The sequence below is a fragment of the Mesoplodon bidens genome (assembly GCF_964165515.1).
Source record: "Mesoplodon bidens genome assembly, chromosome: 4".
In the NCBI taxonomy this organism is placed as follows: domain Eukaryota; kingdom Metazoa; phylum Chordata; class Mammalia; order Artiodactyla; family Ziphiidae; genus Mesoplodon; species Mesoplodon bidens.
In genome coordinates this window covers 45,583,915-45,608,502 of record NC_138160.1, presented here as the reverse complement: position 1 = coordinate 45,608,502, position 24,588 = coordinate 45,583,915, and the positions used below count along the sequence as shown (strand labels likewise).

General features: G+C 36.0%; 1 protein-coding gene across 3 annotated transcripts in view; it reads right to left on the bottom strand.

Moving 5' to 3' along the window:
- Positions 1 to 339: 339 nt before the first annotated feature.
- Positions 340 to 24,588, bottom strand: part of GPBP1 (GC-rich promoter binding protein 1) — a 73,892-nt gene continuing 49,643 nt past the window's right edge. For 2 of the 3 annotated variants that reach the window (XM_081233007.1, XM_081233008.1), the window contains exons 6-13: positions 23,893 to 23,959; positions 22,766 to 22,825; positions 14,788 to 14,972; positions 14,030 to 14,170; positions 12,314 to 12,481; positions 11,650 to 11,837; positions 7,127 to 7,229; positions 340 to 834 (exon numbers count right to left, since the gene is read on the bottom strand). In XM_081233007.1, coding sequence (XP_081089133.1) covers positions 676 to 834; positions 7,127 to 7,229; positions 11,650 to 11,837; positions 12,314 to 12,481; positions 14,030 to 14,170; positions 14,788 to 14,972; positions 22,766 to 22,825; positions 23,893 to 23,959 — 1,071 coding nt within the window. In that variant the 3' untranslated portion in view covers positions 340 to 675. The remainder of the gene's footprint in view (positions 835 to 7,126; positions 7,230 to 11,649; positions 11,838 to 12,313; positions 12,482 to 14,029; positions 14,171 to 14,787; positions 14,973 to 22,765; positions 22,826 to 23,892; positions 23,960 to 24,588) is intronic. The other variant, XM_081233009.1, reaches the window with a different exon arrangement.

The window sequence follows — 24,588 nt, the reverse complement described above, 5'->3', positions numbered from 1 at the left end:
AATAAAGCTCTTGAAAATCACCTCTTAAAATTTGGAAGAAAATGTGGCAAGTCTTTGCTGTAACATTTACTGAACTACAAATGGCTAAAGAGCAATTTATGTTTTAAAAGGTGACTAGTACAATAGTTGAGTTCAGGAAATTAATGTTTTAGTGCACTTTGCTCCAGTTTTAGCCAACATGCTACATTGTCCTTTTTTTGCAGGGGGGAGGGGTGAGGGTGAGGGGAGCCGCACAAAGTGGACTTGAGGATTTCCACTGTACGAAAAAGATATGACTCTGCAAGCAAAACAGTGTAAGCTGCCTTTTTTCTTAAGACCTGGACATTTTAAGACAGAAGCTTTGCAAAACATTACACAATTTTTTTATTATTAAATGAGAAAATCTCATTTGTTACATCGTCACATTGCTAGTCAGAGAAATGCTGCAGTGATGAAGAAAGTCAATGTTGGATCAACCAAAGTCCTCATTTCTATAACATTCATTTAACAAAGAAATAATGTTCAACACAGCCCAACACAACATTCTTGGTTTTCTTCATATTGAAGTTCCCCCAAAAAATCATCTTCTAATGGGGTATTTTACTACATAAATTATAGTTCTTCATTTTTACAATTCACCCCAAACTGTATGAGAGATGTATCACACTAAAATTTCTAAAGCTGTTAGGAAATCCTTCACACATCGTCGTCATCTGATGTGTCACTGCTACTTGTCTCTGTGTCATCATTCTCAATAGTGGGTTTGAAAGTGCTGTTTTTCCAGGGTCCAAACTTGAAGTCACAGATCAGGCCATTTTTCAAAATACCATTTTTCCTCAGACCGTTCTTCTGTAACTAAAATGTCAACAAAAATAAATTGAATAAACAAACTATCCTCCAAGAGTTACTACAAATTAAGAATGCTCTAATAATCAAATGTACCCATGAATGCAATGAAGGTAATATAACTCCACAGATTATGATATCATTTTTGAAAAACTAGTTAGATATAGGTAATTGATCCAACCAATATAACAAAGTATTTCCTATGAATAAATCACTACCTTTGGGAGAACTGCATTTATCACTTACCAAACCACTATTAAAAAATATATATATGTATATATATATATATATATATATATATATATATATATATATATATATATATATATATATGGTGTATAGTACTAGTCTAGTGAAAAGATTTTGGATCCAGACAGGGTAGGTGTGAATTCTAAGTCTGTCACTTGTTAAGGAATTAACCTTCCCAAATTCTCATTTCCTTAATGAAAACTGTAATAAGTATCTTCAGGTGCTGCCTACAATATAATGAGCAACCACTAAGCTACAGCTGTTATTTTTATTATTCTGACCTAACTAGGCTATTAACATACCCCACAATCCACTGTATTCATACTCTGCAGAATAACCAGAATACAAAGTACTCCAGTAAGTAAGGAGTATTCAAATAAGGTAAGTACAAGGTAACAAAATCAAACAGAGGCCTTTGTTTAACCACAGAGATTAAGATATTGAAAAAAATAATAAGTTATTTCTGAAAATCAGAACTGAAGGGTTAGTATGGTTAAGTATGGTATAAGTAAGAAAAATGTCTGAGACTCTGGTAATTTTTATCAAAATGAGAAATACAAATTTCTGTAAGACCAAATCCAGTTATATAATAAGTTAATATTTGGAACTATCTATAGGTGTCATAGTCTAGAGGGCTTTTTTAAGTCATAAGGATTAGGATAAGATCCAAACCCAAAGGGCAACTTACATCATAGCTAATTTTGCTACAGACCTTGATAACTAGAAATAACAAGTCTTATTAGCTCTCAGTTTTCCTTTTTCCCTCCGTATTTAGCTACCTCCCTTTACTTTGAACAAATGACCTCACCACCAACTTTACTAAGAAAAACAAAAGCCATGTGGCTCAGTGTTCTCAGTCTCTGGCGTTCTCAGCCACTGTGATGGTTACAAATACGCCTCATCTCTCTTTTAAAGGTACACCTTTCTAATCCCTCAAAGTTCTATCCTTGCTTCACATGGTTTATCACCCAGTGCCACCTAATCTTTCCACAGCTTAAAATCAACTGTGGACAATTATGATAAAAACCAAATCTGATCTTTATCTCTGATTTCTCTAAATGCCTGCACCCTCCCCCCACCCTGGGGGTGGGGGTTGGGGGGGCGTGGGGGGAAATACACACACACACACACACACACACACACTTGTCTATTTTACATATACATGTATTTATGTAAAATGCATAGAATTACACACATACATACATGTGTGTCTATATATATACAGTCTCCTAAAATCAGCTCCTCCTCCTCCATTCCTGTCTATAATAATGATATAATTATCAGTTCATAGGTTGAAATTTCAAAATCCTGCTGATTCTATTTCAGATCTCAGTCTCATCAAGACCACGTTTTACTGTCATTTCTCTACTTCAGGCCCTCATTTACCCCTTCCCTAATTATTACAATATATTCCCAACTAACCATCCTGTTCCCAGTCTTCACAATTACACTTCCAATATACACCTTACACTATACCTGTACTTCCACACGTACAAATGGTTTCACATACCTAAAAATACCTCAAAAGGTTTCCTATAATAAAACACAATCTATACTCCTGACATGGCATACAAAAACCTTAATATGACCACAATGTGTTTTTTCAACCTTATATCACAGTTATAGGCACAGGCTATGAAGTCAGCCAGACTTGGGCTCAACTTCCAACTCCACTAATGATACACTGTACAGACCTAGAGAAAGTTACCCAACCACTATGAGCCTAATTAAGTTTTGTCATCTACACAGCAGGACTAATGATATTACCTACTTCATACAAATACTACAAAAATGCACTTAGCACAATTACCTAGAGGGCATTAAGAGCTCACATGACGTTACTCACAATTAGGGAGGCCATGTTAATTTATCATTCAAACTAGGGCACTTTTGAGAATGAGTAAACGTGCCATTAATAAATACAGTGGGATTAACATGCATAAACTGGGACTCTCCAAGGCAAACTAGGACTTAGACTCACCCTACTTATTACTGTTATCAAGATCTTTCATTAAAATCTTTCTACCCCATGCTCCAGCCACGCTGAACCCCAGCATACCCTGAACTCTTATTACTTTTGCCTTTGTTCACTCCCTACACCAGGAATGTCATTCCCTCATCTTACCTGACAAAGGCCAATTCAAACCCAACTCAATTATGCTTTTCCAGATCACTGCAACTGGCGTTGACCTCTAGATTAATTAATTAATGTAAATTCTACATGGGCAAAAATTTTTGTGTTTTCTCAGCACTCTAGAATAGGACCTCAAGAAACATTTGATGAATTTGCATGACACTCTCTCTCTCTCTCTCCTGTCCTCACCTTACATATTCTGAAAACTGCTACCACATTCCGCTTTATATGGGAATCTACCTATCTTCATTAAACTGCAGCACTATGAAGGAGCTCATCTCCATAAACTCTAAAATCTTGGGCATAGTGAACACTTGATAAATGTTTGCAGAATTTGAAGAGAAGGAATTTAAACTCAGATTCTCGACTTACCAGATACAATATGAATACTTTTATAAACAGCATCAGGCCCTAATGGTTTTTTAGGCATCTAAATGTCAAATGACATGTCATCATTAACATAAATATACTCATGTCTTTATCTTTAGTTTTTTAAAAAATGGACATTATACTTACAGCCCATTGCTCTCCAACCCACAGTATGCACAAATTTTTTATATCAGTTAATTATTTTATTATCTATAGGGTTTTATCTACCTGCCCCAGTCATAACAGGATTTTAAAGCCAATTATCTTGGTCAGGCAATATTATGTTTTCCTTGACTACTACCTTATGGTAATGATACTAAGTGGTTTTTCTTGATGCCTTTCTTCAGATTCAAAACAAATCCTTCGAAGAGATACACAAAATGGCAAACCCACACAATGGACTACTACTCACCAAACATGGGTGAGTTTCAAAAGCATGAAAGTAACCAGATCCAGGTCTATAACAATATATGGTTCAATTAGTAAAACACTGTGTAACTTGGGAGATTGGGATTGACATATACACACTACTATATATAAAATAGATAACTAATAATGACCTACTGTATAGCACAGGGAATTCTTCTCAATATTCTGTAATGACCTATATGGGAAAAGAATCTAAAAAAGAGTGGATATATGTGTATGTATAGCTGATTCACTTTGCTGTACAGCAGAAACTAACACAACATTGTAAATCAACTATACTCAAATAAAAATTAATGTAAAAAAAAGATATTCAGGAAAAAAATTGTGGAAAGGCAAAACTATAGGGACAGAAAGCAAATAATCAGTGTCTGCCAGGGGCAGCTGGGAGTAAAAGAACTAAATGCAAAGAGGGACAATGAGGAACTTTTGGGGATGATAGTCATACAGCTATATACATTTGTCAAAACTCACCCAACTGTACACCTAACATGAATTTTTTGTTTGTAAATTGGACAATATAATAAACAAAAAAAATCCTTCAGAAGTATTACCCATAATCAGCTTGTGAAAAATAACATGGTTCACTAACTTCCGAATTAAAAATTTACATTAACTGGGAAGGAAGAAATATGAAAGTGGAAAAGAAGTAAAATTATCTCTGTTTACAGACAACATGATCTTATATGTAAAAAGCCTAAAAATTCTATTTAAAAACCTGTGAGAACACACGTAGCAAAGTTGCAGGACATAAAACCAATACATAAAAATCAGCTGCATTTCTGTAACAATGAACAATCCAAAAAGTAAATTAAGAAAACAATTCTTAAAAAAAAAACAATTCTATTTATAATAGCATTAAAAAGAAAAAATACTTATTCTTAATTATAAGGAATGAACTTAACCAAGGAGGCAAAAGACTTCTACACTGACAACAAAACACTGCTGAAAGAAATTTTGAAAAACATTAACATCCCATACTCACGGATTAGAAGACTTAGCATTGTTAAGATGCAAATATTACCACAAACAATCTACAGATTCAATGTAATTCCTATCAAATCTCACGGTTATTTTTTGCGGGAACAGAAAAACCCATCCTAAAACTCTTATAAAAGCTCAAGGGATTCCAGAATAGCCAAAACAGTCTTTTGAAAAGAAGAGCAAAGTTGGAAGTTTCATACTTGCTGATTTCAAAACATATTATACAGAACTTCCCTGGTGGCACAGTGGTTAAGAATCCGCCTGCCAATGCAGGGGACACAGGTTCGAGCCCTGGTCTGAGAAGATCCCACATGCCGCAGAGCAACTAAGCCCGTGCGCCACAACTACTGAGCTTGCGCTCTAGAGCCAGTGAGCCACAACTACTGAGCCCACGTGCTGCAACTACTGAAGCCTGCACGCCTAGAACCCATGCTCCATAAGAGAAGCCATCGCAATGAGAAGCCCGTGCACCGCAACAAAGAGTAGCCCCGCTCACCGCAACTAGAGAAAGCCCGTGCACAGCAACGAAGACCCAACACAGCCAAAATTAAAAATAAATAAATAAATTTATAGGGAAAAAAACTCCCACAGAAACAGAATTGAAGACCAATGAATAGCAAGCCCAGAAACAAACCCTTGCATATACAAATGATTTTTAACAAGGGTGCCAAGACCATTCAATACAGAAAGTACAGTCTTTTTCAACAAATGGTGTTGGGAGAAAAATACGAGAAATGAGAGGGAAGAGAGCACCACTGGTGGGAATGTAAAATGGTGTGGCTACTACAGAAAAACAGTAGGACAGCTTCTCAGAAAGTTAATAATAGATAACCATATGATGCAGCAATTCTACTTCTGCGTAAATACCTCAAAGAATTAAAAACAGGGACTCTACAGATATCGATAAGAGTCTACAGTTATCTGTAGACTATCTATCTACCTATAGATATAAATGCTGCTGTGGACATGGGTGTATAGGTATCTATCTATAGATAGACAGATATAGATAGATACAGATAACTATACACCCATGTTCACAGCAGCATTATTTACAATAGCCAAAGGTGGAAGCAATCCAAGTGTCCATCAATGAATGAATGGATAAACAAAATGTGGTACATACACATATAATGGATTATTGTGTCTTTAAAAAAGGATATTCTGATTGACCCATGCTTCAACGTGGATGAATCTCAAAGACATTCTGCTAAGTGAAATAAGCCAGTCACAAAAGGACAAATACTGCATGATTCCACTTATATGAGGTACCCAGACAAATTCAGAGACAGAAAATAGAGTGGTGGTTTCCCAGGGTTGGGGGAGCAGAGAATGAAGTTATGGTTTAACGAGTACAGAGTTTCAGTTTTACAAAATGAAAAGAGCTCTGGAGGTGAGCGGTGGTAATGGCTGCATAACAATGTCAATGTACCTAATGCCACAAAACTGTACACTTAAAAACGGTTGAAATCGTAAATTTTATGTTATGCGTATTTTGCCACAAATTTTTAATTAGGACGATGAAGTCTATTTTATTATTAAGTAAACGTAACTAATTTCCTCAAAGATTTCATTCAAAACATTTAAGAAGTGTTTTGAAGATTGTAGTATAAATTATAATATCTCCATATAGAAAATCACTTCTGCATGACCAGAACTATTTTAAAAAACTATAATGGATTTGAAAAAAAAAAACCTCAACTCCCTGACACTCTACTGAACATTTTCTAAGGAATACTCTTTCAAAATGGCAACTATCAAGACATTTAAAAAAAGATGTTCTAGAATATAAAATATTCCTGTGCTAAGAAAAGGATAAAAAAATGAAGCTACATTTGGCAAAGCTACTGTTGTTTTCTACTTCTTATCCCCAAGTCATTTTTTAAATACCTGAAAAGTGACAAATCAGACATATTCTTTACACTAATTCCTAAGCACTGCAGATCCATGGATTTAAAGAAGTCAGCATTGCAGACCTATTTTAAAAAAAGGCAAATCTGACCTACAGTGTGATGTTTAACAAATTCCTAAATAAAACTGTAAAACTTTCTTTCTCCCCACCCCCCAAAAATGCTTAGTTATATGTTGTTCTGATTAAGGAAGGGCAATTTTTAAAGTGAACTTATATGATTCAGCGCTTACCTGTTCACTAATAACCTGGAATTCTCTCATTTCATCCTCAGTTAAGGGAGCACATGTTTCATCATTTTCACTGTCTTCTTGCCAGCCCATCTCCTTTAACAATCTGGAAAGGGGGGAAAGAATAAATTTAATTTAGAACTTAACCCAAGTAAGATAATTCCTTTTACACTGTGAGCAAGAAAACATGATCTATTTTATTGGGTTAGCCAAAAGGTTCGTTCGTTTTTCTGTAAGATGGCTCTAGTAGCGCTTAGTTGTCTTTAACTTCTTTTGAAACAATTTTGTTAGACTGTATTGTAACAGCTGTCATATTCAGCATGCATTTTAAAAAAAAGCTTATCAAAATTGGTGAATTTTTGTGTAGCCATTTTAACAGTGAAGATGGAACAAAGAACATGTTTGGCATATTATGCTGTATTATTTCAAGAAAGATAAAAATGCAACTGAAAAGCACAAAAAGATTTGCCCAGTGTATGGAGAAGGTGCTGTGACTGATCGAACGTGTCAAAAGAGGTTTGCGAAGTGTTGTGCTGGAGATTTCTCGCTGGATGATGCTCCATGGTGAGGTAGACCAGTTGAAGTCAATAGCGATCAAATCGAGACATTAATTGAGAACAATCAACGTTATACCATGCGGGAGATAGCCAACATACTCAAAATATCTAAATCAAGCACTGGAAATCATTTGCACCAGTGTGGTTATGTTACGCGCTTTGATGTTTGGGTTCGCCTAAGTTAAGCAGAAGAAAAAAAACCCTCTTGACCATATTTCCGCATGCGATTCTCTACTTAATTAACATAACGAAAACAATCCGTTTTTAAAACAAATTGTGACGGGTGATGAAAAGTGGATACTGTACAGCAATGTGTAATGGAAGAGATCGGACAAGCAAAATGAAACACCACCAACCACACCAAACGCCAGTCTTCATCCAAAGAAGGTGATGTGTATTTGGTGGGATTGGAAGGGCGTCCTCTATTATGAGCTCCTTCCGAAAAACCAAACGATTAATTCCAACAAGTACTGCTCCCAATCAGACCAAGTGAAAACGGCACTCGACGAAAAGCATCCAGAATAGTCAACAGAAAATGCATAATCTTCCATCAGGATAACGTAAGACCAAGTGTTTCTTTGCTGACCAGGCAAAAACTGTTACAGCTTGGCTGGGAAGTTATGATTCATGAGCCGTATTCGCCAGACATTGCAGCTTCAGATTTCCATTTATTTTGGTCTTTATAAAATTCTCTTAACGGAAAAAATTTCAACTCCCTGGAAGACTATAAAAGGTACCTGGAACAGTTCTTTGCTCAAAAGATTAAAAGTTTTGCGAAGATGGACTTTCCTGGTGGCGCAGTGGTTAAGAATCCGCCTGCCAATGCAGGGGACACGGGTTCGAGCCCTGGTCCGGGGAGATCCCACATACCGTGGAGCAACTAAGCCGGTGCACCACAACTACTGAGCCCACGTGCCGCAACTACTGAAGCCCGTGCGCCTAGAGCCCGTGCTAAGCAACAAGAGAAGCCACCACAATAAGAAGCCCACGCACCGCAATGAAGAGTAGCTCCCACTCGCCACAACTAGAGAAAAGTCCGTGTGCAGCAACAAAGACCCAATGCAGGCAAAAATTAATTAAACAAAAAAAAGAACAGATAAACAACAAGGTCCTACTGTATAGCACAGGGAACTATATTATTCAGTATCCTGTAATAAACTGTAATGAAAAAGAATCTGCATCAGTTTGCTGTACAGCAAAAACTAATTGTAAATCAACTACAGTTAAAAAAAAAAGATTAACAGGGAATCAACCACTTTCTCTAGTTGGGCAAACAAGAATACTATAGGGCTTCCCTGGTGGCACAGTGGTTGAGAGTCCGCCTGCCGATGCAGGGGACACGGGTTCGTGCCCTGGTGCGGGAAGATCCCACATGCCGCAGAGCGGCTAGGCCCGTGAGCCATGGCCGGTGAGCCTGCGCTCCGCAACGGGAGAGGCCACAACAGTGAGAGGCCCGCGTACCGCAAAAAAAAAAAAAAAAACAACGAATACTGTAGCCATGACTGTTGCATTTGACTTAGAGCCTTCAAAGCTTCTGTTTCTTATATGGCCACATATCTTGTCTGATTATACTGGTTTTTGTAAAAAAATATCTTTATTGGAGTATAATTGCTTTACATTGTTGTGTTAGCTTCTGCTGTATAACAAAGTGAATCAGCTGTATGTATACATGTATCTCCAAATCCCCTCCCTCTTGCGTCTCCCTCCCACCCTCCCCATCCCACCCCTCTAGGTGGTCACAAAGCACTGAGCTGGTCTCCCTGTGCTATGCGGTTGCTTCCCACTGGCTATCTATTTCACATTTGGTAGTGTATATATGTCCATGCCACTCGCTCACTTCTTCCCAGCTTACCCTTCCCCCTCGCCGTGTCCTCAGATCCATCCTCTACATCTTCGTCTTTATTCCTGTCCTGCCCCTAGGTTCTTCAGAACCATTTTTTTTTTAAGATTCCATAATTACATCCCTTAAACATACTCCTTTTTACACCTAACTCATCTTTCAAATTGAACCTGTCACATATTGGCTACTTTGTAGCCTTTACACATTTTCAAACAATCTCATAAAATAACAGTGCTCAGAGACTGGAAATAAAATGTAACACTATACCCATATTTTACAGATGAAGAACCAGAATCTCTTAAGTAAAAACAATTTGCCTACTTGACAGCAAACAAAGGAGCAGAATTCTGGTTTTTTGCCTCGTAAGTTAGTATACATTGCACCAAACTCTGCTGCCTCTGGACTAAAATGCCGCAGTCACCATCACTGTTAATTACTATTTCTCACATTTCTTTTAATCAGTTAATGCTTTGTCTTCACTGTAACCTAGATGGCCTCCCTGTGGAATGGCACTTCCATTCTCAATGCCACCCAGTCCAGAGTCTACAGATCTAGACTGGTAAAAAACAATCTCACACCTTTCACTAGATCCTTACTTTTATTTGTTTCACTTTTAAAAACTGAATCATAACTAAATAATAATGCAGATGGAACAAATTATTTCAAATGTTATGAAAAACAAGTATTCCTAACTGTCCATTCTCTCCTCTTTCCACTTCCAAGGGCTGTAACTGTTAACTGTTTCTAGAATAGCTTTCAAAACAAAAACTCTGTATTTCCCTATTCCCCACAACTAGGAATACACCACAACAGTGATCTGCACTTTGTCTTTTCATTAGCATTTCTTCCCATTCTCTTTCAAATTATTACCAAATCACCCTGATACCATTTTCACAATTACCACCCTCCACTAAATATTTTCAATGGCTTCCCACTTCCTAAAGAACAAACTCCTTAACCTTAACACCATGACCACACATTCGAATTCCCTACATTAGAAAAAGCACAGGACTAGAAGTGGAAGACCTGGGTCACAAATCCTACTCTCCACAAACCAGGTATAAGACACAGGCTAATTTGTTCACTTCCCTGAGCTATTTCTTCATCTGAAGCATTGAAAGAGCTTGAATAGATCTCTAAGGCCCTGCCTTTTCAATTTATCTCTAATTCCATTAAGGACTCCACACTCCTGTCAAGATATTCTATTCACTAACCCTAAAACAAACTAGGTATGTATTCAACTCTAAATATCCTTTCATGCCCCTTTTTATTCCAAAATGACTACCCAGTACCCTTGCCCCTACTGTCTCACCCTTTAAGATTTAATTTAGGTCCCAATTAAAACTCTGACTGGTACTCAAGCCATAATGCTATCTACCCCCAAACTCCCTTGAATTTCTCTGGCACTCATTTCTATTAATTCTTTTGGTGCTTAGACAAGGTAACAACTATCCCTCTGATGTTGAAGCTATCCTCAATACCTTCACGACATACTGAAACTTGATAATAATAGTAATATATGTGCCTATTTCATATTTTATATTTTTTAACAAAAAAATTGTCATCCTTGAGAATTGTGTCACTGTTGCCTAAGTTGTTAAATCAAGCAATATGAGTAACTTATATGTGTATGTAACTTAAGAATCAGAAAGTTTACAGGGAGTTCCCTGGTGGCCTAATGGTTAGGATTCAGGCTTTCACTACTGTGGCCCAGGTTCGATCCCTGGTTTGGGAACTGAGATCCCGCAACCAAAAAAAAAAAAAAAAAAAAAAATTACAGAAAATTTGAAGCCATGGAAAAGAAATATCACCCAATTTTCAGAGAAACACATGCTACACCACAGATGAACCTTGATAAAGTATTACTGAAAGCAAACTGGTGGTTACCTAAGGACAGAGAGTAACAATGAGGAGTAACTGTAAATGAGCACAGTGTTTCTTTTTGGAGTGAAAGAAACGTTCTAAAATTAGACTGTGGTGACAGTTACACAACTTCAAATACGTCAAAAATTAGTGAACTGAGTAAAAAATTTATAGTATATAAATTATATCTCAATGAAGCTGTTAAAAAATCAATTTTCTATAATAAAATCAAAATTCTGGGTAGAGACAGAAGTAAAAATACTAACCTGTGTTCTGCTTCAAGTGAACTAGAAAGAACATCAGTTTGTGGGAAGGTTGAAGACCGAATGATCTGTTGGGAAATTACCGAGGCATTGCCATTCTCTTGTGGAATTTCATTTTCATCAAAGTTTCGGTTTATATCCCTTTCTTGGTGAGTACTATTGCTGTTATGCAAATTAAATGAGTCGTCATCCTGATTTTTGAAGAGTTAAAAAAAATGAGTTAGAGAATAGAATTGTTTAAAAAAAAACTTTAATAGATCCTGGTTAGATTTTCATTGATAAAACAACTGTAATGCTTATATAATCATTTAGGAGACAGTTTCATAAGATGTGAAACTAAGTTGTGAAGGGTACCAACAGCTTTCTGACTCTATGTATTCACATCTATTCAATAAAGACAAAACTAAAAGGATAAATAAACGTAGGCAAGATGGGGAAAACCAAAAACACAAACGTGAACAGGAATTTTTTTAATTTCATTTTTGCACAGGAACTACAGAGTAAGAAAATCTATTTTAGAAATGAATTCATTATTTATGCAAATAGCTACCTAGTCTTGCTTTCAGAAATATGAAAATATTCAAAGGTCCTAAATAAGTAATATTGGCCCACCTATTCCAATGACATGCTAATGTCAAACCAAGAATTACACTGCAAGTTCAATTACCTTTTCTGAGCCCGCATGGCTTTCATCTTCATGTTCCTCTTCTACTCTGTCCCTTTTCAATGCTTTCAAAAATTCACTCTTCTTATCAGTGCGCATACGTGTCAGTTTGGTTAGACGAGGCTGCTGATTAAGTTTGTCAACAGGTGAAGAGGAATTTGAGCGATTACACTAAGAAAAAAAATCAGAAATGTTGATAAATGTAGACAGAGAATATCAATATAAAGTTTACAACTACCATGACTTTCTATTTCACCTTCTTCCCAATAGAAAATTGATTTTAAATTCTATTTTAAACTCTGTTTTCCACTATGACTGTCATTTTTGTCTATCCCACTTAATGAGTAAACATAAAAATTTTATCCCAAAAACAATTAAGGTCTGATAATACCAATAACTATGATTCTAAATTAGGGCTTTAAATACTATTTTATAAAATGAATCCTGAAATTGCTTAAACATTTCTATAATTCAAAATAAAGCAGTTTTTAAAATTGTGTTCCACAGAGTTCTAAGGTTCTAGTAACAGCTTCCCATACGAACTATTATAATTCTTTACACACAGGTACACATTGAGTTTATCAGATAGGGTTTTACGAGGGAAAATTTTTGTGGAAGAGCAGGAGGGGACAGTAACAGAACATGTACTGGAGTCCTTTTTGTTTTTGATACTTTGACAGTGGAGTACAAAAGAAAAGAGAATGTTAGAATTCTGTGTCACAGGTATTTTAAGCCATGGGACTAAACCAAAATGCTTAACTGTTGGCAATAACATCCGCAGAATTTAAGCCACAGACGACCAGCTGAGAATGCTTGTCCTTCCATCACAGCTCTAAAATTCTATGACTGAGAACTAGTATATGAGGGGTTATAATGTTCCACTATAGTACCCAGACCAATCTCAGTTATAACAATACAGTCACAAGTGTCTTTTGACCCTGAACTGGTCAGGGAAGTCCCTGATCTAGAAGTTTCAGAAAGCTGGCCAAATGAGAAAGAAATACGTAAGCTACTTCAAGGTCAGTAAAATAATAATATGCACCTTTCCCTTTTCTTCCTCCTCTCTGCCCTCTCTTAGTGTCCATCATCCCCAAAAGAAGATTATACAATAAAAATCCTTATTTTTAGTCAAGGTTCAATCAGACAGCATAGCATAAGTCTGTGGCAAAAGTCAAAATACCCGTTTTCATTACTCTTCTCTTAAAAATTACTCTTTCTGGTTGATAAGTATATGGGTGTTTCACTGTATGATTTTCTCTACATTTTAGGATATTTGGAAATTTTGTTAGAAACTTTAAAAATTATCCCTACTTAAACTGCAAAAAAAGTTAGCAAACAGAGGGAAGTATCTGAATCAAGTTTTCTGAAAGAACTAAAATATCTCATTTTAATGCATTCATTTAATGCATCTATGCCTTTTGTTCACTGTTAATTAAATCACCATGATTAAGATACATTTTGCTTCTTAGGAGTAATATATATATATATTTTTTTTTTTTGCGGTACGCGGGCCTCTCACTGTTGTGGCCTCTCCCGTTGCAGAGCACAGGCTCCGGACGCGCAGGCTCAATGGCCATGGCTCACAGGCCCAGCCGCTCTGCGGCATGTGGGATCTTCCCGGACCGGGGCACAAACCCGCGTCCCCTGCATCGGCAGGCGGACTCTCAACCACTGCGCCACCAGGGAAGCCCGACTCGGGAGTAATTTTAAATGCCATACCTCTTTCACTGAAGTTGTTGATGGACTAAAATTCTTGGCAGTTGATTTAAAAGTATTAAAGTTTCCGACACCATATGTAGACTCATGAGGGAAAGAAGTCCCAACTTTATTTTCTTTAGTTTGGCTTTTCCACTGTGTAGGCTAAAGAAAAACACACAAACGTTAATGTGTATCTAAAACAGAGTATATAGGAGAGAGAGAAAACAAACTGAACACATAAAGATGACTAAATGTGGCTCATAAAAACAATTATTTTTGTATTATACCTTAATCATTTCTACATGGTTCTCTTCCATCTTTTTTTTACAAATAAAATCAAAACCTGGTATTCAGATAAAACATCTAACTACACTGCTGTTTTTTCAAAGTTTTATAAACCTTAAGTTAGGTTTCTTTTGCCTAATACCAAGAAAACACAAGTGACCAAGTTTCAAAAACCTTAAACTGAACACGAAGGACAGAGCATTTTATACATTATTATCAAGCAAATATATCACAGATACATCTTGCAAAACAAGTATTTATAGATTTCATTTACTACTGACTACTAAAATAAGAAAACACACATGGACAAACACACAAGCCACTTACAAGACAATTAAAATCAATGACACACAGTGGGCCAACAATGCTTTCCACTTAGAAATCAGCAGCCCACCAATACCGCCACACTTCAACGTGAAATTTTTAACATTTTTTTGGTCAAAGTAATTCAACTGATATCAACTTAAAACTTGCATGTTTAACTTAGAACTTACTTTTGTAGGTGGAGCAGCAGGTTTAGGGACTAAGCCTTTATAAACACTTGGACCAGTCCCATTCTTAACTGGTTGTGACTGAAGATTTCCTGCTACTGGGAATCCAGATAGTTGTAAGTCTTTTGTATTACCTTTCTTAATGACCAGCATCCTTTGAGTTCTAGATTTAGGATTCGGGGGATATTCTGCATAAATAAAGCACGAGCAATAGTTATACAGTTTAAATTTTAGCATAAAATTAAACCACCAAATGAATCGTATATTCCAAACTTGATTATATTTAAAAATAACAGCTGCTTCCTGAGTAAAATAATTAAGCTAAGTATGAACTATATTCCTGCTTGAGAAGTAAAGCTAAAACAGTCAAACAAATCATAGCAAGAATTGAGCAATGTCAAGTAACAAAGATGAATTCAGCTAGATAAGTCTCCTAGAATGGTTAACTATGACCCAGCCAAAATTAACTACATTCTAGCACACTTTTCATTAATTTTTTTTAATTACAAATTTCATCCTAATGGCTCTTAAGACTTGAAATATAAAATATATTATATTTTCCTCTTCTCCATTTTGAAAAGAGAATTTTCCTAATTCCTTCATTCTTTTTATCTCACTCATAAAGTTATTACTAATTAGAAAGAAACTACAGTCCCTCTATTTCTAAATTCCTACTTAAGTTATGACTAATGAGGAAGGGAATTGTTTTCATAATACCAATTCATTCAAATATTTACTGGCCATCCACACTACACTGAAGACATTGTGCAAGTCGTAGGGGATCCAACTCAATCCTGGCTTCTGAAGATAGTACTAGAAATAATATTTGCTAACTGAAAGCTGTTCTCAGTACACCCACAGTTGCTAAAATATGAAAAATTACTCCTAGAGTTTAATCAGTCAATGTGTAATCAAACAGATGTTACAGTGAGCATATTCACAATTATGGCAGTGACGTATGTCCTTCTTCCCTTAGAAAAACTATGAAAGCATCAGTTTCACAGTTGGAGAGTTTAGAAGAAAAGAATTAACTCAAAGAAAGAAATCGCAGAAAAACTAAATTAAAATTAGCTTAAGATATGACTCTGTGAGATGGTGAGTAGCACAGATGTATATGATGATGCCCTGCATCAAACAAACCAAACTTCCTACTGGATTATCTCAAAAACTAAACTAAACAATGACTCCTAGGGACATGGGACTCTCGAAGTCCATCTGAAACTTCGAACTCTTCAAACTATAGACCTGATATGGTATGTCATTTACTGTAATGCTAAAGGATTAAAGAACAAGGACCTGGCAATTCCTTGGCAGTCCAGTGGTTAGGACTCAGCGCTTTCACTGCCAGGGCCCAGGTTCAATCCCTGGTCAGGGAACTAAGATACCGCATGCTGTGTGTTGCGGCAAAAACAAACAAACACAACAAGAACCTAAAGCAAAGTGAGAAAAGATTCATCTTTCTGAAAGTTAAACACTGAAAGTTTATCTACTAGGGCAAACATTCCAACTGCTCAGCTGCCTACAAAGGCCCAAGATATTAAGGCTAAGAAAGATATTTTCAGGCACATAAGCACACAAATTACATCACCAATATATAGTTTTTCTGCAAAACTAACAAAATGAAGTCAAAACGAAAATGAAGAATAATGATCTCAAACAGAGGCCAATGAAGAACGCTAGAAAGTGCTAAACAATTTAAGTTACAATTACTTCTGGTAAACAGATGGTTACAGCATAACTAAAATTCTTGTAATTAGCAATTCTTTAAATTAAAATATAAGATAAAATCTTAACAGTCTGGTACTCAAAACCTAAATTAAATGAAGCTCAGGAATCTGAAGAATGAGTGACTGATGCTGGGAAATGCAAAAGGTAGTAAGGGTTTGCAAGGTCTGATCTCAGAGGAATTCAGGTGTTAAAGCAGGGGGTATTTCTATCAGTACAGCACAATTAAGTAAGTTCAAACATGACAGATGAAGACTTCTATTCCAATATTACGAACTAAGCAAACAAGTTTATCTTCTTTCTCTTCTAGATCCTTATGTTAGAATTACTATAAGGGAGGAAAACAAATACAACAGTAAAGAAGAGGAGAAGGGGACTTCCCTGGTGGCGCAGTGGTTAAGAAGCCACTTGCCAATGCAGGGGACACAGGTTCGATCCCTGTTCCGGGAAGATCCCACATGCCTCGGAGCGACTAAGCCCATGCGCCGCAACTACTGAAGCCCACACGCCTAGAGCCCATGCTCTGCAACAAGAGAAGCCACCACAATGAGAAGTCCGTGCACCACAACGAAGAGTAGCCCCCACTCGCTGCAACTAGAGAAAGCCCGTGCACAGCAACGAAGACCCAACGCAACCAAAAATAAATAAATAAATTTATTTTAAAAAGAAGAAAGAACAGGAGAAGGTTCATCAGCAATGGATGACCTCAACACATATTTCTAGAGAGTGAAGTAAAGGAAAAAACTTCAGCTTAGAGTGTGTGCACAAAGGAACCCAACAGCTGAGGAAGGGGCTAATCTGCCCTTTAGAATCCTAGATTGTAGAACTGGGACTTGGAAGTGCCACATAAGGCAGAAGACAGAAATGAAATCTTTTCAGACAAAAATCAATCACCAAGAAAAGATCTTTACTAAAGTAAATCCTAAACAACGTATTGATACTTTAGGCAGAAGTAAAATGATCCCACATTGAAAGCTGAAGGTACAAGAAGAAAAAGAAAATATTTTTATATGTAAATCATCATTGATCAAAACTAGAAGACAGAAGAGGAGAACAGATAAGCAAGCAGGCATTGTTTAAGCCTCAATATAATTCCTGACTACAAAGTTCACCTTTCCTAAAACAGGATTTCTAGACACCTAAGAGCAAGAAATATTCTGACAGTTTCCTCAAAGAGGTCTTCAGTGCAAAGAATGAGAGAATTTCCTATAAAGAAGAAGGGTGAAGCCGAAGAAATCAGTCATAGAAGAGAGGTAGTAAAGTAAAAGATGATAAAGGTACCTAAAAGATGATGATAGGGATTGGGAGGAAAGAGCAGCAGACATAGTGCTGATGTACTTACGAAGTATTCACAGTCAAATAGTACAGAGGTTAAGACCATGTGTTTTTGTGCCAGATTTACAGAATTTTAATACTTGCTCTAACCTCACTAGTTAATCTCTCATCTGTAAAATGAAAAACAGTTCCTGTCTCAGAGTTGCAGTGAAATGCTTTCTTTAAACCAAATACTACAAAAAATGTCCAGAAGTCATATACAATCTCCACTATAATAGGTTTCCAATTGTATTTCAAATAAAAGGTATCCTTTTTCAAGAATTTTAAACCTAAAATTTAAACCTAAAATCCACGAGTATGGAAGATGAGAAAAATTATAAAATAAACACCTTTAATAAAGACTAACCTATACCTTATATAACTATGCTGAACATACTACATAAACCTGCCTGTTTAAGAACGAGAAAAGTGTTCTTAGTCTAATGGGCCAGAATGGTGGCCACCAGCAGTGGTGTTCACGTGGTAGAGTGTTCCCAAGTGTGTGTGCCACCAGTGTCTATGTCCCCAGGGTGAGCTGCAGCCTCTCCAGAGAGATTCTCCAAGACCAGCAGCTGCTGGTTACTGAACTGCTGGTATCATGAGACTGAGGACTTGGACTCCAGAGACCCTGCTTTTGATCGAGAGACACCCTATCTGAGAGCTTGAATTAATAAGAATGTGTTAGGGCTTCTCTGGTGGTGCAGTGGTTGAGAGTCCGCCTGCCGACGCAGGGGACACGGGCTCGTGCCCCGGTCCGGGAAGATCCCACATGCCGCGGAGCGGCTGGGCCCGTGAGCCATGGCCGCTGAGCCTGCGCTTCCGGCGCAACGGGAGAGGCCACAACAGTGAGAGCCCCGCGTACCGCAAAAAAAAAAAAAAAAAAGAATGTGTTAAATAACAATACAAGAACAAACAAGCCAAAAAGAATGAATGGGGGCAGGGGGAGTATTGGGGGGAGGGGGAGGGGTGAGGGAGGGGGAGAAGGGGAGGAAGGAGGGGAGGGAGGGGAAGTTAGTTCTTGATGGTAATTATCACATATAAGTAATGGAAAGGGTGATGGCAGCACTAGTAACTTAATTTTGCCTCATTTATATTACTTATAAACTGGCTCATCTATTCATAGATTATCTCTACAAATTCTCCTCACACAAACCTTCTGAGTTAAAGTGTTGAATCTGTTGGATTCAAACAGTATCCAATGACGACTCCTACACTTTCTCCATTTACTTTATCAACTGGTAAACTACATGAAAAAGACCCAAATTGTTCAGTTTTTTAAAGAGAAAATTTATGTACTGATGAAAGACTTTAACACTTATAAACAAGAATTAGAAAGTAAGTGACTTTGGTGACTTCCTTCTATAAGTCGTATGTGCTTATTATCAAGCTCATATAAACAGTTACTCTTATTCAAATTGCCTTCAAAATATCTAAAGGCAAATGTTTTGGATTTTCATATCATTATTTCCCTCTATCCTCACAGACAACTGTGATCTGATAACAACTGACTTTAAATATCCTTTTATTATCTTATTATTTCATGCTCTCCCAGTATCTTTGAATGTTATAATTAGTTTTGTTCCTTTAAATCCAAAGCCAATGGTGGAGGGGAAAGGCTCAAGCCTTTGAAGAAAGATTAGAATTAAAATACTGCCATGTATAATATTGATACAAAGTAAGCTGGCCAGACATAAGTCAGAGCTGACATCTCAATTCCTCATCTTCTTTTCTGTCTTTAACTATATTCTCCATATAGTTGCCTTATACATACATATATACATTCTGATTCAATCAGTTTTTACTTTTATCTTTTCAATCTATCACTTAGGACACTCTTTTTTGCCTTTTATTAAATGTACCAGAATCTCCCTCACTTATTGGATTTCAACATAATTAGCTAACATGTATTAAACACCTGTGACATGACCAAGGATATGACACAGTAGACAATTTAATATTAACAGTGCTTTTTCCATTAGTGTTAGTATAGTGATCCTCCTCATTTCACAGACAAGAAAATTCACTCAGAGATTAAGTAATCTTCCCAAAGTCTAAATAATTAATAAGTAAAAGACCTAACATTAGGGCCCAGACCTATCTGATTCTAAAACCAATGCACTTAACCACTATATTATACTACTGGAGAAAATGGAAATTAAAGTATTGCTAGGTCAGATACTTCAAAATGTATACTATCTCCAACTAAAATACTAATAACAAGTCTGTACTGAATGGTCAAAATTAAGAGGCTTGTAAGTGTTCATTACTAAGTCAGGGGTCCGCTCTTTCCCTCACCATCACAGTGATGCCAGTTAATAATTTAATTTGCTCATCTTGACATAAGAGGCAACTTTAATGTGTGAATAAAAGCATACAGCCAAGGGAAGGATAAACAGTATTTTAATTAAGTTTTCACACTAATTTGAAGAGGAAACTTAACCACATAAAATACAATAACATACAAATATCAAAAGCAAACAATCAGTACCACAGCAATTAAATCCAGTTGAACACTAATTTTAAAACAGAAGAATATTTTAAGTTTTTATACAGATTGAGGTTGTTTGAATTTTGCTGGTTTTGAATTTTTTATTTAATGTACAAATCTTTTGTTTTATAGTAGTATGAGAGTTTTAATCAAATGAGTTTCACTAACATAATTTATGTCAAAGCAGGAGTATGCTGTTCTTTCCTTTAACAAGGTCCCCATGTTACTCATATGAAAAAAGAGTGGGCTTAAGTAAATATATTTCTAAAACAAAAACAACTTAAATGATGAACGCTACGTGTAACTCTGAACAAATAAAATTTACTTGTGTCAAGTTGTCTAATCAAACTATTAATTTTTCCTTCTCAACCTTGAACATGTGTTGCATTACCTTTTTCTTCTTGTTATGTTAACAAATGTTTTCATAAAAGAAAGACATTGAAGGAAAGTGTAGTCATATCAATATATAAACAATCTACCAACAGAATGCTTTTATACAAAGAAATTTGATAAAGATTATTCCCTTCTCTTAATCCTTTTACAAAGTCACTTTAAAAACTTCACTTGTTTTCATGACCTAAACGAATTTAGTGCAATCATGTCACTCAACCTGTATGCTAGTGGTTAATACCATTAGAATTCTCTAGAGAACAACCCACCTATAAGAACTGGTCACCAGGGACTTCCCTGGTAGCACAGTGGTTAAGAATCCGCCTGCCAATGCAGGGGACACGAGTTCGATCCCTGGTCAGGGAAGACCCCACATGCCACAGAGCAACTAAGCCCGTGCACCACAACTACTGAGCCTGCGCTTTAGACCCTACGAGCCACAACTACTGAGCCTGTGCACCACAACTACTGGAGCTAGTGTGCCTAGAGCCCATACAAGAGAAGCCACCACAATGAGAAGCCCACACACCACAATGAAGAATAGCTCCCGCTTGACGCAACTAGAGAAAACTAGTGTGCAGCAACGAAGACCCAACACAGCCAAAAAAAAAAAGAGCTGGTCACCAATTTGCTTTGATTTAGAAAGCTAAAAAAAAGAATACAGTTCTTAAAGATGAGCCTTGATGCTCTTAAGTACTGTATCAAATCTGAGAAAAACTCAGGAATAAATTCATCAAATTCTCAAGGAATAAACACAAATGTATATGCTGAGCTGAAACAAGACTATGCTTAAGTTAATTACTAGTGACTGAAGTTTTTCATTATTTAGTATCTTAAGCACAAAATGTTAGGCTCTGCTAGTGATATGTTCCTGACATTATGCCAACACAAATAGCCAGCAGGACTTCTAAAAACACACAAATCAATTTGATAGTCACTAATGTCTCCAATTGCATACAAACACACAAACACAACATTTTCTCTCTTTCTCACTACCCACATCAGTCACCCAGGTAAATTATTTTAAAATTCTCACAGGCACACTGAAGTGCCTTAAATTTTTGTTTAGTTTTAAATTATTAGGTATATGAGATAAATTAATTAGTAAATATTAATCTTATGCATCAAGCAACAGTGATCCTGGTTAAGATCAAAACACTACAGAAGTTACAGATATAAATGTAGGGTGTTTCCAATAAAGCTAATTAAACTCTAAGTAGAATTAAACTTATATTTAACTATAGTTTAAATAGCTTGACTACTTTCACTCAAAGTCTTTTTTATTTGGGATATTATGTTTAGACTCTTGCAATTTTTGATCTACAAAAGGACAGTTTCAGGGACAAACTGGTGGTGTTTGCTTTTTAATACATATTACATTTCTGTTATTAAATTTTGACTTACCTGGAAGGAAGTAGCACTAGAAAAGTTCTACTGAAGTCCTTCCTAAAATTCTCTCATGTCTTCCTCAGGAACATAGCTATTTTAAATGTTGCAATGGGGAAAACAATATTTGGGAACCCAGGGGGGTAAAGTAAGAAAGGAATAGTGAAGTGTGATACAATGAAAGTTTCATTGTATTCCTATGGGAAGTACTGGGAATTTAACAATTAATCAAGCCACAATTAACCATTTTCTAATGCAGACACACTTTTTAGTTTACCTAAGACACAGTATTTTTAGTTTACCTAAGACACAGTAAAGAGTACATCTTCCTTTTAAACATCTTTTCAACTAGTGCCCAAAATCCTTAGACCAACCCTGAAACAGGAGAACCAAAATCTTTATATTAATACATTTTATTCTCAATATTTTCAAAGATGTATTTGCCTTTAAATCATTTCTCAAATTATTATATTAACCAAGGATCAGTACCAATAGTATCTATAGGTAGTTTTATATGACAAATGCTCACTAGCATTCTTGATTTTTTATTTACTTTCATTTTAATCAAATCCAAATTATTCCTAATTTCTTAGAGATTTTATTTAACACCTTCCAGGTGGTTCTATATTCTTATGCAATCAGCTGTTCCCAGAAAAACTGAATAATAAGGAAACATACCTAAGAGAGGAGCTTGGGAGATTTTTTTGGTTGGGTATGTGTGTGTCTGGGCGTGTAGGCCTGGGGAGAGTGGCAGAAATACTAATTTGCAATACAGAAAAAACAATGCCATTCACATGGTTCTAACAAAAGTGTCTGACCACCCCCACCCCCACCCACAAGAAGCCCTTAAATTGGGAGATCAAAAGAAACAAAATAATTCCCCCAGCGTATCACCCCATAAATACAATAAAGAACAGCACAGGAAGTGGCAAAGTTTAAAATAATGCCTTTATTGTTAGGACTAGTATGCTGTCCTAAGCCACAATCCTTTTGTTTTGGTAAGTTGTTGATTTTCAATAGAAAACACAAATGAACATGTGTACAAGTTCCAAAGTGGATACATCACCTCTGAATTTGGTATCAAATAATTAAATTTATTTTTCAGATATCAAATCTTCATATTTTAAGTTTCTTCCATTATTTTAAACTTCACTTGAATCTCTAAAAAGCTAACTAAGTTGTACTATATGAGTGCAGTTTAATCTTCTGTAAGATGCTATCAAATTAAACTCTCAGCAGTTTTAAAGAAAAGGGAGTTATTACCAGAAAAACTCATTAAGATCTGACAATCAAAAAGGCAAATAATTTCAAACAGACTAGTTCGGTAGGCAAAATTTATACAATTATTTTTTAATACTGTCTATGTATAACCATTCTCATAAGTAAAAAAATTAATTTTTTATATCACACTATGATTGATTAAAAGTACTTATCTTTCCAGTTAAGTTTTCAACTTCGAAAAACTACAAATTAAGTTAAAGTAAATTTTTTGTTTCGTTAGATTATCAGGCTGCTCTCAAAATGACTTTAATTCATTACATTAACTTACGACCATTTTTTCAAAATGCATATTTGAGTGTACTTAATGGTACTAACATGTAAATCAACTATCCAAATCAAGATCTTCTGCTATCTGCAATATCTTGGTTTTTAAAAGGTAAGTGCTACCTTTTTTGTAGCTTAGCACATCAAAAACAGGTATTTAAGAGAAAGTTTAATTCTAGCCTATTTATTTTAAACAACACAAATGTGAAACCTAAAAATAACATTTTATATCCCTCAAAGATAGATCAAGAATTACTTACCCCATACACCTGCAGCTAAAGACTTATTCTGATTTGGTTCTCTCTCATACTCAGGATTTAAAGATGGCTGAAAAAAAGTTGGAATAAAAATAATACAATAAATGTTTAAACTGCTCACATTTAAGAAAAAAATCCTTTTAAAAGTAATCTTAGGGACTTCCCTGGTGGTCCAGTGGCTAAGACTCCATGCTCCCAATGCAGGGGCCCAGGGTTTGATCTCTGGTCAGGGAACTAGATCCCACATGCTGCAACTAAAGATCCCATGTGCCGCAACTAAGACACGGCGCAGCCAAATAAGTAAATATTTTAAAACTAAAAAAATAAAGGTAATCTCAAAACTATACAGAAAAATCTGACAGACATAATATAATGAACTCTTAACTACTAAACACTAATTATTCATAAATATTACTTTCTGCTTATTCTGCTAACAATTAAAATGGTTACTATCTACACTCACTCCAAGTTGAAGAAAACAAAAGAAGGGTCTTTAAATATTCTCCTCATCCCCAACTACGTGAGGAAAAAGTATGAATTTTTTTAAAAAGGCAAACGTTAAGAGAATGTAGTCTTTGCATCAATATGAGAAATCATCCTTTCTTAGCATAAGGTCAAGAGCAGGGAAGAGGAAAATCAGACAATTCTTCAACTTTTCTGTTAGGTTTGCATCACTGAATGTTTAGTTAAACATGCTCA